Here is a 19,144-nt window from a genome sequence, read left to right on the forward strand (position 1 = left end):
CTTAAATGCTCGGCTTGTTTTCCACAAGAAACTCTTGAATGTCAGGAAAAATACTCGGAGCGACCGGATAATTGGGACATTTTTGTCTGACTAATACCATGTGATAAACTAATGAATGAAGCATGAATGGCCAGTGTTGCAAAATAAATGGGAAAGACTGGAGATCATTCAGCTGCGAGAACAATGTGCGAGTCAAAAAGAAGAGAGGAAATACTAGTGGTTCAGATTTTATACTTTATACACATTCCCACAATAAAACATTTTGAATTTGAGACAATCAAAAAACAACAAAAAGAAAAAAGATGAGAAATCAAAACAAACAACCACCACACACATACATATAATTTAATCTGGAAACCTCATATACATACAGGGCACCCCTCTGGAATGATATCAGCCACTCCTTTAATTCATGACAGGAGGAGAAGGTACAGTTGATGTAACAGGAATAAATTAACTCTAAGATCATATCCAACCTTCAGTTTTGTTTCTATGGATTCCATTTTTGTGTGTGTGCGCGAGCCTATATATGTATATATATATATGTGCGATTGGCTGGAGCAGACACCTATTATCAACACAATGCTCCATGCAACCAAAAATGTGGTGCAGAGGGTAATGAAACTGGGAAAACCGTGACACAGATGCTATGTTTGTCATGAAACTAATCCAGTTAGAGGACAACTTGTTTAACATCCAGCCAGTCACTCGATCCCGTCTTCCCTGACTGATCAGTGTAAACTGAGGCCCATGAATGGGAGCAGCAGAGCAAACCAGTGCTTACAGCTGTACACATCTGTAATGTTGAGTTGCAGCATCTATCATGTCCCTTAATGCACAGAAAAAAAAATACAGCAATACATCACACAACATCTTTTTTGCGTCAGAAATTTCACAGACAAAGGAATGACGTCTTTTATATGACAAAATAAAAAATTAAAAGGAGTGTTTCTCTCTCTCTCGTACAGCAGAGGTTCTCAGTCCATAAACTTGCGGTTTGGGTTGGCACCAAAAAGAGCCACTCGGATTTCAGGCATCATCTGCAAACAGAGTGACAGGATAAGCCAACAACCATCATCTCAGAGTAACTTTCTTTATAAAACCGAAACCCCGAGAGGAGACATTTACATTTTTATTGAATGACCAAACATCTAAAATGAGAAGACGTTCAATTTACTCCTCGTACATTTGAGAAAGTACAGCTAGAACTAACTACAGTACTGTGCAAAAATCTTGAGCCCCTCCTAATTTCTTTATATTGATCCAGAAAAATGAAAAAAAAAAAAGAAAAAAAAAAAAAGGTGGAAATACAGTAAATAAGGTAAAAACTGAGTTTGTACAACAAACTTGAAAGTCAGTATTTAGTGTGACAAGCTTTATTCTTCTTCACAGCCTCAACTCTCTTTAAAGAAGTCTTCAGGAACAGTTCTCCAGGCCTCTTGAAGGACACTTAAAGCTCTTTTCTGGATGTTGGCTGTTAAGATGATCCCACACTGCTTTAATAACGTTGAGGTCTGGACTCTGGAGTCTGATCCATGACTGAAAATGTTCCACTGTGTGCTTCTCTATCCAGGTTTGTTTTTGCTGTGTGTTTATGATCATTGTCATGTAGAAAAATGAAGCTGTTGCCGGTCAGATGCTTTCAGATGGTACTGGATGGTGGATCAAAATCTGATTCTACTTTTCTGCATTCATAATTGCATCAATTTTAAATAGAACTCCAACACCACTGACAGAACCTTCATTGTGCTTTACAGACGGCAGTAGACACTCTGTTGTACTTCTCTCCCGACCTCCTCCGGACATATACGATACAATTTAAACCAAAAATTTTAAATGTGGCTTCACCTCCATAAGACCTGTTGCCACTGGATTTTCAGTCCAGCTCTTGAGTAATTTGGCATAACTCAACCTTTTCTCAGTTTCTCTTTCTTAATATTAAGCACCTTGAGACTGTTATTTGGGACTATATAGTTTATCTGTTATATGCAGGCAACACTGGTTCTTCCCTTGGGTTAGGTGTCCTTCTTATGTGTGATTCACAGATTCTTGTTAAGTGGCTTAACAAAAAACAAAACGTTGTCAGGTGCAGGACTGAAAATGAGTGAAAAAGCTTCCAATGTCCAAAGCAAAGCTTTGACAGAACTTCAGAAAGCCTGGAGAACTGTGGCTCCTTAAAAGCAAAACATAAAGAAAAATGGGTGGCTCAAGACTTTTGCACAATCCTCAACTTTTCTGTCACCTAACAAGCTGATTCAGCAAATTACTAAAATCGAAGTTAGAATATATGGAATATTCTTGAACACCCACTACTGTACTGACTTAATATTCCATCTGTCATAACTCTGCTCTCTGCCACCTCTGTAAATGTGCAATACTAATGAAAAAGAAACACTACAAAACTTGTTTTCCTGTTTTATTTACAGTTAATAGCATAAAGTCACTAAATAAAAACAGAGTAAAAAGAAGTATGTTACTGGATGAAGTGCAAGACCATTTTCTGTGACTACAGTGTAGTTTTACTGAATTTTTAGAAAAAAAAAAAATATTGCTCACCTCTTTTAAACACACTGATATTAACTTCAAAATGAAAAACTAGCCTACAGCGAGATGGTAACTATCTTCATACTCTTTATATTGGTAAATATAGTGACATGTCTCAAAGTAGGTAATGTTTATTTATTAAAAGCCTCAAATTTCGTCGAACATAAGCATTGTGTATCTTTTTAAAGTTTAAAACAGAAACAGAAAAAATATTGCACTGAAAAATGAAGTTTGGTATTAAAACAAAGTCATTTTTTCAAATGCATGTTAAGAATACTGTTTTACTTTTTCTCTGTTGCGTACATTTTAAGAATTTAACACCATGCCACCAGTGTGACGATGATTTAAAATGCAAGTTTGTTATATATAAACAGAATAATGTGCAGTTAGAGTAAACTAGTGCATTTACAATGTGTGAAACAAGAAAGATAAAATGATAAGATATGCATTTCCTACCTGCTGAGCCATGAGGTCCAGTCTGCTCTCCAGAGTGTTGGACACCTTGATCTTCCCGTCTCCATTATAGATCTCAATACCTCCAGACCTGCATGCAGAAAAAGTTTGACATTTTGATCTCAAATTAAGAGGTGGCTAAGTTTTCAAGAGAACTTCCCCTTAGTGATCACTGGTTTGTCGTTCAAATGTGATTCTGCTTACACGTCAGGGGAGAGGAAGTTATCCTGGTCAATGCGGACCTCAATGTTGTTCTTCACGGCTGCTTTATATATGGAAATGTTCTTCTGGATGGATGCCTGAAGGGTACAAGGAAGTTTGGGATGAGATTTCATCTGATACAAACAACTGGATCAGCACAAAATTTCCCTTCAGTAACTGAACACGTATCATTAAACATGATAACTTTGAAACTGGGTTTTCCCCACACTGCCCACAGCAGGGCAGGTGATACTGCACTGCAGGGTAAAAAGGGTAAAGAGACACCTTCTGTTTTACTCACCTGCACCAGCGGTATGTCCTGTTTACGACAGCGAATGGTGACTTTGGGCTCCAGCAGCTGGTAAAACCCCTGATGAGAGACGGTTATTATGTTATTTTAGTTTTTAAATATCTGCATAGAATGACAAATATTTTTATATCATGAAAACCTTTCTGTATCATACAATAAAGTTTAGGATCAGCACAATGTAAGCCCTCCAGAAAGTATATTTAAGGCGCTTCCACACTGGTTTATTAATACCTAGAGGCTACCTGAATGCTTTATAAATAGTCCTGTGTCTTGTGGTACCTCACAATTAAAAGATGGGATTTAACAAGAGCAGGGGCATTTCCAGGGGGGTTATAGAAGTTTGGGCTGTTTTTACAGAACAAATTAAACTGGAGACGGTGTTCTTAGGGGATTATCCAGAGGAACACAACCTAATTGCATCCACATCCATTGTATTAGTGAAATACCACCGCATATTTACTAAACAGAATATAATTAGCTTATCTGATTGGCCAGACAAGATTAATATGATCATAAAGTCTGGCTGGTCTTCTCTACAAGATCACCTCTTCAGGTATCATCCCAGCTTTCTGCACTGCTGGAATCAGAAGGAGGAGATGCTAAATCATTGTCTTTTATTTATCTATTTATTTTATGATAAATTAGCTGAAGTGACTCATTACATAAATTTGAAGTCACAAGGACAATAATTAAAAGGATCCACATGCATTGCAGTGGCAGGCAATCTGTCCAAAAATAACTGATGCAACTACGAGATATACAGTAACTAAGTAGCTGTGTTAGGCCCGTTTTTATTTAATAACTGCTGATATTATTGAATTTAAGCAAACGAAAACAACAACAACAACAACAACAAAAAAGCTGAAAACTCGGTGAAATCAACTTAATATGTCATTAAAAGTTTTATTTTTCACGCCAGAGGTAAAACATATTTGGACTTTATGCTGAGAGTGTGTGTATCCTTGTGTTTACAGTGCAGTGATGTTATTATGGCAGGGTCACAGCCCCCCTCTCACATTCTGGGGACACAAATGAGGATCCTGCTGCTCTAAAATAGCTGAAATCTTTTAGTACAGATGGAACTTGTTTTACAGAGTAAATTTCATTGGTCAGAGGGATGTTAGCGGGCAGGCCTCGGAGTATAAACCAACCTGTAAGATCAGTCCATCCATAAGAGTTGAATACCTGGCCGGGTCTTTTGCAATGTTAGCGAGCCGCTGGCGAGCTTCATTCAGCATTTCCTGAGGGTACAAAAAACACACCTGATCTCTTCTGTTTGCACTCTCAGCTGTGATATTTAACCAGCCCATCTTTCGTATGTATATAAACTGATGACAGAGACTTACCGAGATCATATCATCACGGGCCTTCAGCACCTTCAGTCGAGCCTGGTTCATCAGGTTAGACATCTGACTGTTAAGCAGACAAATAACACACACATTGGTCCTGCTTATATCCCAAAGTGAGACTGTGTTTGCTCTTTTCTTAACCCTGCGCACTGTTCGAGGCAGGTCACAGAGGAGGTACTGTTGGGTGAAGTGGCTAAATAAAATTACAGAAACTCTGTCACATTACAGCCGTTTCTTTGTTCTTAAAAAGGCCAGATTGAAAGGAGGAAGGAAAGAAGGGATGGGCACGATGTGTCCTGTGATGTCTCGCCACGACTCACATTTTCTTCTGTTGCTCAATCTGCTTCTCTTTCTTCTCATAGTACTCCATTATCTTCAGCCTCTGGGTCTGGACCAGGCGGCCCTTCTCAATGTTGAACTCTTCTTCTGCCTGCAGGAAGAGACACAGGTAGCTCAGAGGAATTCATGGCAAACAGAAATCTTTTTCACATAAAGAATGACATTTAAAAAGAATATTTTTCTCTAATAATGTAAGAGAAACATGAAAATATTTTGGGAACCTCACTAAACAACGAAGGTTACTATATGTACACACACACAACTCTTCTCATAATCAGCTTTCCTTGCTGTAAAATAGTGCCTGAGGCTGCTGGAACTTGTGGACCATCATATGTGACACAATGAGAGCAATCCATATCATCTTGTAATGCAAGCATGCAGCATCAGCACCACCTAATGGTGATTGACTGGTGTTGGAGTCTACAAGGGCTGCACTGATCACCCCTGAGGTGACCTCCAGCTTGCCCTGAAGTGGTTTACAGCAGGAACCTCCTAGCCTGGGGCCATAGCTCTCATCCGGAAAAAGTTGGAGAACCCACTCTGGGTCGTTGGAGGAGTTGGAAGAATGTCACAGTAAAGATGACTGTTGTGACAATGCCGATTTCCCCTTCTGTTCACGTTTCTACCCTCAGCTACATGATGCAGGTGACTTGTATGGTCACGAGCTCTGGTAGCGACTGAAAATAGAAGTTTGTAGTTACAAATTGTGGAATGAGCTTCCTCCAATGGGTCTCTCAGTTCTCCCTTACAGATAGGTTTTGGGGGGGCAACACCAACACCACAAGTAATGGGGGCTGGAAGACAGTGTGGCTGAGGAGAGCATCTGGAAAGCAGCAGAACATGGATGGATATTCTTCTACTTTGGACTTCTCCCATCATCCGCCCCCTTCTCCACCACCCTCTGTCACAACAACCCTCTACATGTCCTCCTTCACTACGTGCACTGTCCGCTGATGGACGTTGCAATTTTAAAAAATAATTGATTGCATATATTAGCTGGTTTGTTGCTTTTTTGTTCTCCTCTTAAGACAAAACAATTAAATAAATCTATGTAATGACACACAGTCTGATGGGGGCCAGGAGGCCTGATGCTTCTAAACATTAAGTTCATTAATTACATGAAGACAAAGTTACAGGTGACCTTTAATGTCTGTCCACATAGTCCAATTCCCTGTCTTTCCTCAGCTTTGACTCACGAATAAAGACATAAAATCTATCCAGCCTGATATCTGTGCACAGCACTGTGTGGTGATGTGTTTTCATACCTTTGCATCAATTTCCTCCGCCTTCTCGTTTGCCTCCTGCTCGATGAAGGCCATCATGTGCTTAATCTGTGGATGGGAACAAAATATAACTAAAAACAAGCATGTGTTGTATAAAAAAACCCATAACATTTAGATCCCATAGAAACAGCTTCTTTGATTTTTATTTTCACTTCGCTCCAAATCCGATTTTTGGAAAATCTAATACACGTTAATCTTTAAACAACATTAGATCTGATCTTTGATGATCTGAAGATATTTTCAGAGCCTTCAAAGACCCTCATGACAAATATACTTAGCTTATTTCACATTAAAAAAAAAGATTTGCACCTAATGCAACTTGTGACTTTCCTTTCTAATGCAATACACTGGAAATGAAACTCATCATTAAACTTTTGGTAAAACAATAGCAAAGCATTAGTCTGGTAAACATCAAGATATCCCATAAAGATTAGTACATTTTACTGTGTGAGGTGTGTCATCTCTGGTTTGAGATAGGAAAAAAGACACCTTCAAAAAAAAAAAAAAAAAAAAAAAAAAAAAACGTCTAACAAATACTTCAGGATATCAGTGAGTTTTGTTATTTTTCAGTGTACATGAAGCAAAATGTCAGCAATTTCTTATATCTTTCCTCCTTTGAATCCTATTAGGGATACCTCTTGTTTCCCTTTCCTGACCTGAGCGGTTTCTGTCTTATTTCAGGCCTGCTTACAAACAAAATGACTGGGTGTACATCAGCAGTTAGTGATGCAGCTACTCTTAGATAAACCCAGAAACTATTCTAATGGTTTTCCAATCACATCCTTACAGATATGTACTGGGGTATCAAAAATTCATCATTAAGGGTAGAGAGGGCATCTTAAAATCTTTACTGGGGTGGTAAAGATGAGATTAAGCCAGGGCGGTTTCCATCACTTCAGTGAAAATGTTTGTGAATTTTGTTGCACATCGTCATTTTACCAACTGTGCAAAGAAACAGGTGATGAGCGAGGGATGGATCTCACTGAGGAAATTAAAACTATAATTTTAAACCACGGGCTCACTGTTCAGCAACTCTATTAATTCAGATAATGAACTTCATGTATTATTCGATGTAACCCGAAACTAGGAATTGAGCCCACGAAGTCATCAGGAAAGTGTCCACTGAGGTCACATAGGAGCTGTTTCCCCACAGATTTCTATACAACCATGAATCTTTTTGGGGGGTTTTGGCAGCCAGGAGAGTCGCCCTCTGATGGCCCACTACTAGAAATTCCACAATGGCTTCACACAAATTCTGTGTTTCATACAATCTAGTGCTTAAACTTTTATACTTATGGTTTTACACATTTCTAAGATATAGCGAGGGACACTCATGAGCATTTCATATTGGACGGTGTCAGTATTTACAGTGTTGACCCTCCTCTGATTGACAATGAGCCATTCTTGACTTATCAGAGCTCAAAGTTCCGCTCGTCCTCCTGCCTTTTAGGAATCCATCCTCGATGGGATTAAGAACTGGGGAGTTTCCCTGCCATAAGATCCAAAATGGTACTATGATGACCGCTGAGCCACATAATTATCACTTTTGCTTCATGACTTGGTACCCCATGATACACGGGAAAACATTGGCCTTTGAGAATGTGTTATCATATTTTCTGACACCAAATAAAAGTATAACATATAAAAACTTATTAACCCATAACCCTTTATTGCCACTTTAATTGCTGTTTCAAAACTATTTAAATAACAGCAAAAGTAGCTAATATTAAGATTTGTTGAAAATTAAATATATTATTAATGTGTGTCAAACAGCCAACTGATATAGAAATCCCTGGTCATGGCAGTGTACAGTGGGAACTTTTTATTAGACTTATTTTCCATATTTGAGGAGATTTCCAGTGAGAACACGGTGGCTCACTCACTCCAAGTTCCTCCTTCTTGGCATGTGTTCATCATGTGATCATGCAGAGATGCATGACCCTCAGTATCACATCCTTAAGTCTCAGCTGCAGAAATAGCGGCTTATTTGGGTCCAAGTGTCAATTTTATGTAAAAAAAAAAAAAAAAAAAAAAAAGCACCCCTTTAAAGAACAAATATTGTCCTCTAGGTGCCGTTTGTGTTTAATTCAGTGCTAACCCTTATGCAGCTCTCTCAATGTCATTCTCCTTTGACACACCGACTTCCTGTAAATCCTACAGCGGCTGAAAGCATTTCTCAGGTTTGTAACAGGCTAACGAGTCGCTTCGTTAACGAGCGAAAACAAGCGTTAAAATGGTGTCTTTATATAGGTGAAAACGGTTCATTACCTGCTTCTGTACGTCGGCATCGCTCAGCGCCATGGCTGCAGTTGTCAAAGATCCGCCTGGGCCTGCCGGAGAAAGTAAGAATTAAAAAAATCACGAATAATAAAAACCGCTAAATGGAAACAGAGACCGCGATTACTCAGAAAATGAAATTAATCCCAACATTTAAGCTTTAAAGCGGCATTTATGTACCCGAGAACAACAGAGAAGACGGTTTGAATTAATCGCCGCAGTCGTGACTCGTAAAGATGTCTACGGAGGATCAGCTGATTTTCAGAGTCACGTGATGTTTACTTCCGGCGGAAGAGGTCGTCAAGTGCGAGGAAGGAGCGAGACGAGTGAATAAAGAAAAAAGTGGCTGTTTACTCAGTTTTCAACGTGTCACGGACACAGTGAAGTATAAACGTAACTATAACTTATCAGTTTTTAAGTTAGAAAATATAAATATATTTATTTCTGTACATTATCTCTTAACAAAAATCTTTATTGCTACAGTTTAAAAAAAAGGTTTAAGGTTGAGTTGATGTAACAATTAAAATGTTATATTTGTTATATTTTATTCATATAATAATGTTTATGTATTTCATAATAATATTGTTTGTAGTTGTTTTACTACATTTACTGTGTTAATAGTAGTTTCCCTTAGGATTTTCTCAGGATAAAGTTCTTATCTGTATTCTGGTTGTTTTTGTTTTTTATTTTATTAGCCTGCTACTACAGCTGTTTTAAATTATATGAAAAGGTTATTTAGAGTTGTTTATTTCTACAATATTACTGAATATTACTATAACTGTATTTGTCTATGCTGAAATGAGGAAAGTAAATACCTTTATATTCCCTGGGGGAAGTAAGAAAACACAAATCATATAATGATATATTCTTTATATTAGCTTTATTCGAATCTATATCACACTATGGCATCTTCAATATTCCAAAATAGGAGTTATGTTTTCGAATATACACTACCAGTCAAACGTTTGGACAAACCTTCTCATTTCTTTATTTTTACTACTTTCTAAACTGTAGACACATACCAAAGACATCAAATATATAAAACAAGATATATGGAACAATGTAGCAAAGAAAAAAAATTGATAAGTAACTCTAAATATGTTTTATATTTGAGAATCCTCTAAGTAGCCACCATTTGCTTTGTTGCCAGTGCTGCAAACCCTTGGCCTTTTCTCAATGAATTGAATGAATTGAATGAATTCATGATGTAGTCACAGTTTTTACTTCACAGGTGTGCCTTGTCAGGGTTGATTTGTGGAATTTCTTGACCTTTTTAATGGGGTTGGGACAGAAGTCAGGTTGGTACACAGCTGGCAGCATTATTTGAAATTTGATTCTTGCTATAATATGAACTCTAAGCTTTAAAAAAAAAAAAAAAAAGGAAGAGAAATGACAGTCCATTGTTACTTTAAGAACTGAAGGTCAGTCAGTTTGGAAAATTGCTAAAACTCTGAATCTGTCCCCAAGTGCAGTCCCAAAGACCATCAAGTGCTACAACGAAACTGCCTAATTGCCTAATATGACAACAATTTTCTTCATGCATCTAAAATCCCACCCAGTCCCACGATGCAACTGACCCACAACCCAGGATGAATGTTCCTTATGTGTTCATGAGCAGGACAAAAATTCCTCTTCCAAAGCGGGGACCACGCCAGCCTTGTCCCAGGCAGACAAGGAGAAGCCTCCTATCCCCGTCTCGTCCCTCCACTTAGCTTGTCACATACCAGCCCAGCTCACACACTGTCGCTCGATGCCACCGCGGCTCCCCTCGTGGATTCGCCCTTTAAGTAAACATTTACTGGCCAGAACCATCGTCCCGGAAGCTGACCTGGCTAATGGCCATGGCGACCCTCTCCCAACACGACTGCACCTGGTGAACAGCAGTGGAGACACTATTCACAAATGCAGGCAGAGGTGTACCTCTGCCCTGCTGTCGGAACCGGTCCATCTCCAAATGAGCCGTCGCACGCTACGATCAGGCAGCTGGTCCCTCTTTTCCACACTCGCCTTCACGCATTCCTCTTCATATGTGGGGCCTCTCTCCATTAGTGGTCAGCCAGCTCACTTTTAATAGGTCCTTTAAACAGCTGATAGGCCACCTCGGGACACACCCATGCCTCAGCAAGTGATCGCTATCAGCCAATTTGCCTAGCCAGTCCACAGTGGATTAAAACAATGTCATATAAAAACATGGAATACAAACAGAATAAATCATGCAAATAAAAACTACACTCATAAATAAACACTAAAATCAGAATAAAACCAATTATAAAAGGCAAATACAAATTCCTACTCTGTGACATAAGGGCTATTGGACCAAGAAGGAGAGTGATGGAGTGCTGCACCAGATGACCTGGTCTCCTCAGTCAACTGACTTAAATCCAATTGAGATGGTTTGGGGTGAGATGGACCTCAGAGGGAAGGCAAAAGTGCTACCAAGTGCTCAGCATCTCTGGGAACTCCTTCAAGACTGTTGGAAAACCATCTCAGGTTTTAATTGTGGTCTTCTTTGTTGGCATTCTCCTGTGCCATACTAACCCGCTTTGTTTCCTCTTTCACTGCATTCTCTTTTCTTCTTGCCTGGCAGTTCCAACTTTAACATCCTATTTCCAAACCAACTCAAACATACCTCTGTAGAATAAAATTAAGACTTTATTGTGGTATTTTGCTTTCTTTGTATAAATGTTTAACAGCAGAGAGAAAGCAGAAGAAATGAGAGGATGAAACAAGATAATTATAAATACAGAGCTTGAGTTCCGTTTTAAAATGTAAAGCTATAGTTTTTAGATTTAGATAACTGTATTTATCCCCACGGGGTAGTTGAGAGTGCAGAGTGGCATATATACAGTTAAAAAGAATAAGTGCAAGGCAGATAAATAAATAAAACATGTTGGTGGAGTTGCTCCTTCTTTTATGAAGTGTCTTGCCAGCAGGGGGAACTAGAAGTTGGAAAGTTCTGGTTTAAAAATGGCTCTTCTCCCCATCTGACGTGCATTTTCCATTCTGTGCTCCTGCTGTGCACACTGTGAGCTGACTGATAATCTGCTGTTTGGACAGTGAACATAAAAAGTCCACAGACTGTTGACCTAAGCGAATGCTACTCACGCTAACATCTGCCAACCTTTAGAGACCGCAAACACGAAGATTCACACCTTGATTAATTCAGAGTCAGAGTCAGCTGACTTACAACATTTATCCTGCTTCACAGTGAAGTCACTGCTGACTCCTCTCCAGCCAGCTCTTATGTGATGGATTTGGGAAGTAGGGTGGCTCAGAGAGAGAGAGAAAAAAGAGAGAGAGAGCTAGACAAGGAGGGAGGGGGAGAGAGAGACTTTTGCACAGCTTGCCTACCTTGTTACTCCTGTGCCAGCTCCAGCATGCATGTCTGCCTATCTGTTGATTTGTGAATTTGTGTCTGAATGCACATCACACTTTGATCTCTCATCTAGCAGCTCATCGAGAGGACACAGGTATGCTTGGATCTTTCTCTCTCTCTCTCTCTCTCTCTCTCTCTCTCTTGTTTTTTTAAACTTGCAGAAAATAAATCTTGGACTCCTCTACAGGATCAAACGTGAAGGAGTACTGTGCTCTGAATTAAGACTGTGATTTGATTTTGGGGGCCGAGTGCGTCTTTTAATGCTGTGAGCGTTAGAAGGATGATTGCAGGAAGGACAAATACAAGACAGAGAAATGGACAGGAGGTGTGTCTTATCAGCTCACTCTTCAACTTTGACATTGAAAGCTGACCTTTTGTGAATATGCAATATCACTCTGCCCCCATTGTGCATTGTACAGAAAGAGTGCTTTAAATCTCCCTGAGCATTTGCTTTATCACAAGTCTGTTAGAGCTAGGATAGGATCAATGGGAATCCAATTACTCAAGTAGGAGAGTAAGGAAAGGTGGAGCACACAGCAGCAAGTAAGGACACAAATGAGCTTTGCTGTCTGTTTGTGTGCATGCAGGGCTTAACATTTTTGTGTGGTCAACTTTAAGGCTGCACAGGCCCGCAGAGCCACAGTGTCTGTGTGAGGAAATATGGCAACTAGGACGTCTGGATGGCGTTTGCTCTCTAAGGAAGGGGTGGAGTTGAAGGGTTGAAAGCTCACTCTTTGAACTTTTTATTATTCTTTTTTGTTCTTTAGTTCTGACTCTAACTTTTGCAGTGTTTTGTTGGTTTAGGCAGCCTCAGCAAGGTTAATAAAAAAAGAATGGTGAGCTTTGCCACTGGCACCAGCTTGAATGATTATCAAGTTGGACCAAAAGAAGGAACAAAGGCCATTCCGACGAGCCCTTCACAACCTTCCTTCTGACCCCATCTAACGAAGAAGAGGTGTTGTTTCCAGAGGAGAGCCAAGTCAAATAGATATTTGCTATGAAATTTCCCCTTGTGGGACTAATAAAGGTATATCAATATCAATACCAATACACTTTAACAATAAACTGGTTGGCTTCTAATGTTTTTAAAGCTCACTGTAGCTTTTGTTATGATAAAAACTAATGTGTGTAATATATGAACTTACAATTTTATTCATTTTATGGTGTTTATTACTACAAAGCAGACTGTCCACAAGAACAAAAAAGACAATCCAGCCCAACATAAAGGATTTTAGTCCCCAAAACCTAATAAATGCCTCAAGAAATACATCAGCAGTGAGGGTACTCCTCTAAAATGAAAAAGTTTGTCCATTGCCTAAAAGGCTCCTATTGTTTTTACCCAGTCAGAGGTTTTATTGCACAAAAAAGTTACAAGCTGTTGCATAACAGACAGGAAAGGCCTTTCCTCTGTGAGGCAACACAAAAGAAACTGTCTTGTTTTTGAACTGCAGGTATGTGCGTTTAAAGCAGCAACAGTGAAGCAATCTTTAAATAAAACACATGTTCTTTACCAGATAGGAGGATTATTACTACAATAATACTATTTGCATTTGCAAGTTGTGTTAACCTTATTACTAATGATCATATTTGTATTTATGTTTATTTTTCATAATGTTATTCTTTTCAGCACCTTGTTTTTTAGCAGTTGAGGGGGTTTTTTTGTTGTTGTTTTTACTCTCTGTGACTCCACACTGTTCGTGTTTCTGCTCTTGGTTCTATTGTTATTGACTGTAAGAATTTCCCTCAGGATTGATACTTATCTTATCTTATAATTTTATTTCTTGTACTGTGGGAGATACGTTTTACCAGCTAATGGCTGAGAAACACAATGAGACAACAACACTCAGCTGAACCACTACACAATTTCCTTATTGAAGTCATATTACGGTATAATAAACATGACATTTGATAGGCCTCCTTTGTAAAGATATCAACTGAAGGAAATTCCTCAGCTTTTCTACTAAAACTGAATCAAATTTTAACTTCTGCATCGCTAATTACCTCTATTTGTTTTTCTCTACAGCGATCCGCAACATGTAATACTGTGTTAAGAACTAATATAACAAATTCAAGGTGTAGAGCGACTGTTAGAGGCTCATTAAGAGGTATGTTCTGAAATCAGCGAGACACGCAGACAGGCCACATGTTGTAAATGTGATACAACATCACACAGACGTGCTAAAAATATCTATTCTGGGACTGGCATGAGGGTGACAAATCTGTGCAGGCGAAGCTGAGCTGGGAACAGGGGGGTCACCTTCAGTCTATGTGGCACATTCGGGCTGAATGCATGCGTACACAACAGTGCTAACCATTATCAAAAATGTATATTTTCTCCAAAATTCTGATTTCATATGATTATATATTAACATTTCCTTTAAATTTAGAGGTAGACTGCGACATAATCGTTTCCATTTCGTGTCACTACTCTCGCCCTATTCTCATGCCATGTGAAATCACTAAAAGAGCTGCCACTCTCGGGTGACAGATGGAGATGTATACAGTGTCTAAACATAGTAAGATATGCAGGTCGAGGCTATAGATAGCCACAGACTGCTGCAATAACGACAAGCTAGTGAGCAACTTTTTCCAATCACAACCCTCACTCATGTCAATGAGAGCACAGACATGTAAAATCTGTAACAGTAGCAGCCATGAGGGGATTCTGTGGCTGTGCTGCAGAGTATCAGTAACTACATGTCTTTGTGAAGACATGAGGCTGTGTTTTCCAAAAAGTGGGACCCACTTGGAGCAGTGTGTGCTTTTCTGGCCTGTAGCAGCATGCACTGTAGTCTCTCTGTAGGTGTCCTTTATCGTACTACCACCACCACACAGACTTTTAAGGGTGCACACAGTGGAAGAATTGTGATTCTAAATTCTAAATAAAGGCATCCAGAACAGTGAGCACAAATTTTGTGATTTAAGCTGAGACACGAGGTGCTAATCTGAAAATAACTGAGGTAATATGTAATCAGCACAGTCCTCTTGGTAACATTTTGCATCACAGGCCTGGAAGTGGAGGTATTTTTGTCCTTTGAAGTAAAGAAAATAAAGTTATGTCTAACATTAGCACCTTCATGACTTGTTTACAACTCAAAAAGAAAAAACTACTGTCTTGATCTTGAGTATGACTTTTGGCATATTCAGAACAAGTAAAGCTGAATAAACGTAGGAATTACCACCACTTAAGACAAATATTGTAGACACAAGGGTTGTGCTGGATTTACGGTTTTATTAAAACACAAAGGTTTCCTAAGCAAAATGTACTTGAAGGTAAATACACTTCTGAAGAAGAGACCCTATCAGTGATTAACATGGGATTTCAATGCACTTATTTTAAGTCCTGTTTTATTTTCAATGCGTCATATACTCACCATCCACTTTATCAGGTACACCTTGTGGGAGCCTGTTTTCAGAGCTAACTTAATTCTTTGTGGTGCGGATCAAGCTAAGTGCTGTAAACACTCCTCACCAATTCTGCTCCATATTAACATGATAGCATCACACAGTTGCTGCAGATTTGTTGGCTACACCTCCATGATGTGGATCTCCTGTTCCACCGCATTCCCAACAGTGCTCGATTGGATTGAGATCTTATGATTGAATCATCAAGAAACCTGCTTGAGATCATTTGAACCTTGTAACATGGTATCTAAGCCTGCTGGAAGCACCCATCAGAAGATGGGTACGCTGCGGGTGTAATGGGTTGAACATGGTCACCATCAATACTCAGGCTTTTATGTTTAAATGATTCTCAGTTGGTACTTTGGGGCCCAAAGTTATACCATAAATAATATAAAAGATATAGAATATCCCTCTTTCCATGTTTATACAAAATTTTGACCCTGGTGTGATAGTTTGGTGAGTCTACCTGAATCTTTGTCCCACCTGCGATCTTCTCTGTCCCTTCTGCAGCCAGCCTTCATTCTGGAGGGAAAGGCCCCACTCGAGCCCACCAGGGGGGATGGAGGAGGCAGAGAGACCCTCATCCCTGCTTCTGCTGCACTGCTGACTCAGGCAGAAACTCCTGCACGCTGGCAGAGTGAGAGCCTGCTGGCAGAGTCCTGGTCCACAATGGGCGATGTAGACCCCGAGGACACCAAGAGCCTCGACAGCAGTGACGGGACACTTCTGACAGGGGAGGAGAACCACTCCTCCAACTCTGACATGGTCCACCTGGAGCGGGACGAGGCTGAGATGCTTGAGGAGGCAGAGAAGAAAGGGAAGCGAGCAGAGGAAGAGGAGGAAGAAGATGAGGAGATGCAAACAAGTATGTTAAGTGTGTTGGGTGGGGAGAGGGAGCTGGTGGCACTCAGGGAAGAGGAGCAGGACCTCCAGGCCCCAGAAACTCAGGAGCTCCTGGTGTCAGCAGAGGAGCCTTATATGGAGCGTGAGCCAGGAGAGTTCAGGCACGTGGTTCCCCCGATGGCCTTGCCTCCTCTGCCTATTGTTAAGCTCGACCCCCCCTCCACAACATCCACCCCAGTCCCTTCAACCACAACATCTGAAGTAGAGGAGCTGTATTCCATTCAGGGCCTCCACCCTCCTTCTATTCTAGCACCAATTGCACCGGAGCCTCCAGCAGCAAGTGTCGGGCAACAACAGTTTTCACAGATCCCCCTCACAGACGTGGATAAACATTCAGTTAAGGAGCCTGCAGAGAAGCTGCAGCCACGGCCAACTGCTCCCAAGACCAAACCTCTGAGCTCCACCGAGCTGCTTTATGGAGGCGCTGCATTAGTAGCAGTTGTGGGAGTGGTGGCATATAGTGCAGTGATGTACTGCAGAAAGTAGAAAACCTCTCTCTGAATCCCCCAAACCACCTTTCAGCACATTTTTTCTCTTGTTTTTAAATCTATTCCAAACTAAATATTCCACCACATCACTATCCAATTAATGGATTTTACTCTCTAACGCTGTTTGCTAATTAGACACACTGATCTGATGTTTTTTAATTCGTTTTGTGCTACCTCAGCTCACAGCAGATCTTGTGGCCTTTGTTTTTCTGTTTGATCTCTGAGGAAATGTATCCAATAAAATGTAACCTGAAATACACAAATCACTTTAAGTGCAATTTTAAACTTCCCCATACTTGAAGGGTTTCTTTGTGCGTGTGTGTCATTACTTCACCATATTAGACAAAATGCCACTTCCTCTGTAAATAGTACTGTCATTGTTTTAGCAACACTGAAAAGCACATTATCATAAACATTACACACTAAATGGAAAGTTTCAGAGTACAGGGCAGCAGCGATTGGACTGAAAGCCCAAAAACTGCATCAGCATCTCACAAACGTTTTTGCCATAAAAGTTTTTCTGCACAACATCTATAAAGCCTGCAGTCAAAGCCCTTTTACTTATGTTTCTGCATGTTCCTGCATGCCATGTATCGCTCTGTCCAGGCATATGTCTATATTGAAGGCAGGTTATGATCACACCCACACCACCAGTACTCCCCACCAGAACAGTCCATGTAGAGTACTTGTCACGGTCTGCAGAGACAGACCATGCAGTGGTGTGTGTAATGGACCCAGGTGCGTACACAAGTGAGTAGACGGGAGTGAACTTAACAGAAAGCGAGCCTTTATTATGGCTGAAGACAAAGTGTATAAACAACGCAGGGATAGCGTGACTAGACTATAACTAAACTGGGAAAACTAATACTGTGACAAACTAAGAAAACTCAGAGACTAAGATGATCACTGAAAGGACTGACCGTGAAAACATGGAGGTGAGAACACAGACGACGCAACACAGACTAAATGAAACACAGAGACTAAATACACATGAGGAATGATCAGGGGACGTGGCCACACATGGGAGCACAGCTGACACACATGAACCTAACGACAGGACAGAAGAGGTGAAACTAAATACACTGACATTGAATACAGACTTTCAAAGTAAAACAGGAAACATGGAGATTAGACATGACATGAACTAAACATAACCATGCAGACATGACTCATGACAGGTAGACGCACAAACCAGGGAGACGGAGTACAGGGGAAGATGACAGAAGCGACAGCATGAACTTGACAACACAAGACACACAGACATAAACACATGAAGGGCAAGGGAGGCTTAATACAAGGGTAATATAATTACAAATGAGCTGGAATAACTTAATGAACCTAAACAAACAATAAACATCAAAATAGACTAAACACAAAACACTGGGTCGCACGACCCAGGACCATGACAGTACTGTTAATATTTCAATCCCCAACACCACTGAATGAGAGCATGGATACGACCATTAGGAAAAGAGATTCGTTGTATCTAAATATCACAATTTCAAGCTGTTACTCTGATAATTTTGTGTGAAAATATTGCATTTTGTACTCCGTATTATTTATTTTAAAGCTTTACCTACTAATATGCTAACTAGTAATGTGTAGGTAATGCACTGTAATGCACCGTATTGAAAAGCGTCTGGACTCTTCTGGTCCAGCCGCTTTTCTTTCCGAGGGCCTTATACTACCATAACCTGGATGACTGAGGACCTTCACAGACTTCATCATGTTCACTTCAGGTATTTTAAACAGTTTTTGATTCTCTAAAGCACTGGGAAAAGTTTGCCACCACACATTTACTTTATATGATGCTTACAATTAACTGAAACATGTGCAGGCACACATAGAAATACAGGATATACAGCAATTCTAACAGTTTGCACAATGTTAACCAGCTTCAAAGTCTATATTTGGCATGACCACTTTTATTCTTCAGTACATCTTGAGTGCTATTTTTTTTGTAATTTCTGTAAGTTGTCCACAGGAATAGTTCCCCGGGCTTCTTGAATTGTGACAATTTAGTCATAAAGTTCGTTTACTGTAGATTTAGAGTTATATGCGAGTTGTATGTATATACACATACATACGTATATACATATACATACATATACATACGTATACACGTATATACATACACGTATACATATACATATATATGTATGTATATATATATATATATATACATACATATACATAATATACACATATATATATAT

The 19,144-nt window shown here is 39.8% G+C and overlaps 2 protein-coding genes across 2 annotated transcripts; one reads left to right on the forward strand and one right to left on the reverse strand.

Annotated features, from left to right (window-relative positions):
- Positions 1-220: 220 nt before the first annotated feature.
- atp6v1e1b (ATPase H+ transporting V1 subunit E1b) lies at positions 221-9,058 on the reverse strand. Its single transcript, XM_085387089.1, has 10 exons — positions 8,937-9,058; positions 8,748-8,809; positions 6,462-6,527; positions 5,178-5,287; positions 4,855-4,921; positions 4,660-4,749; positions 3,500-3,568; positions 3,202-3,296; positions 3,001-3,088; positions 221-1,040 (listed from the first exon to the last, which is right to left on the reverse strand). The coding sequence occupies exons 2-10, from the start codon at positions 8,778-8,780 to the stop codon at positions 978-980; spliced, it is 681 nt and encodes a 226-aa protein (XP_085243215.1). The 5' UTR covers positions 8,781-8,809; positions 8,937-9,058; the 3' UTR covers positions 221-977.
- A 3,021-nt stretch (positions 9,059-12,079) lies between these two features.
- LOC146649855 (uncharacterized) lies at positions 12,080-17,214 on the forward strand. Its single transcript, XM_085387662.1, has 2 exons — positions 12,080-12,226; positions 16,048-17,214. Exon 2 carries the CDS (start codon positions 16,207-16,209, stop codon positions 16,924-16,926), a length of 720 nt encoding a protein of 239 aa, XP_085243788.1. The 5' UTR covers positions 12,080-12,226; positions 16,048-16,206; the 3' UTR covers positions 16,927-17,214.
- The last annotated feature ends 1,930 nt before the right edge of the window (positions 17,215-19,144 follow it).

The sequence above is a fragment of the Rhamphochromis longiceps genome, linkage group LG17, assembly GCF_057381845.1.
Source record: "Rhamphochromis longiceps isolate RC_006_pf linkage group LG17, R_longiceps_female_GT1.1, whole genome shotgun sequence".
Taxonomy (NCBI): Eukaryota; Metazoa; Chordata; class Actinopteri; order Cichliformes; family Cichlidae; genus Rhamphochromis; species Rhamphochromis longiceps.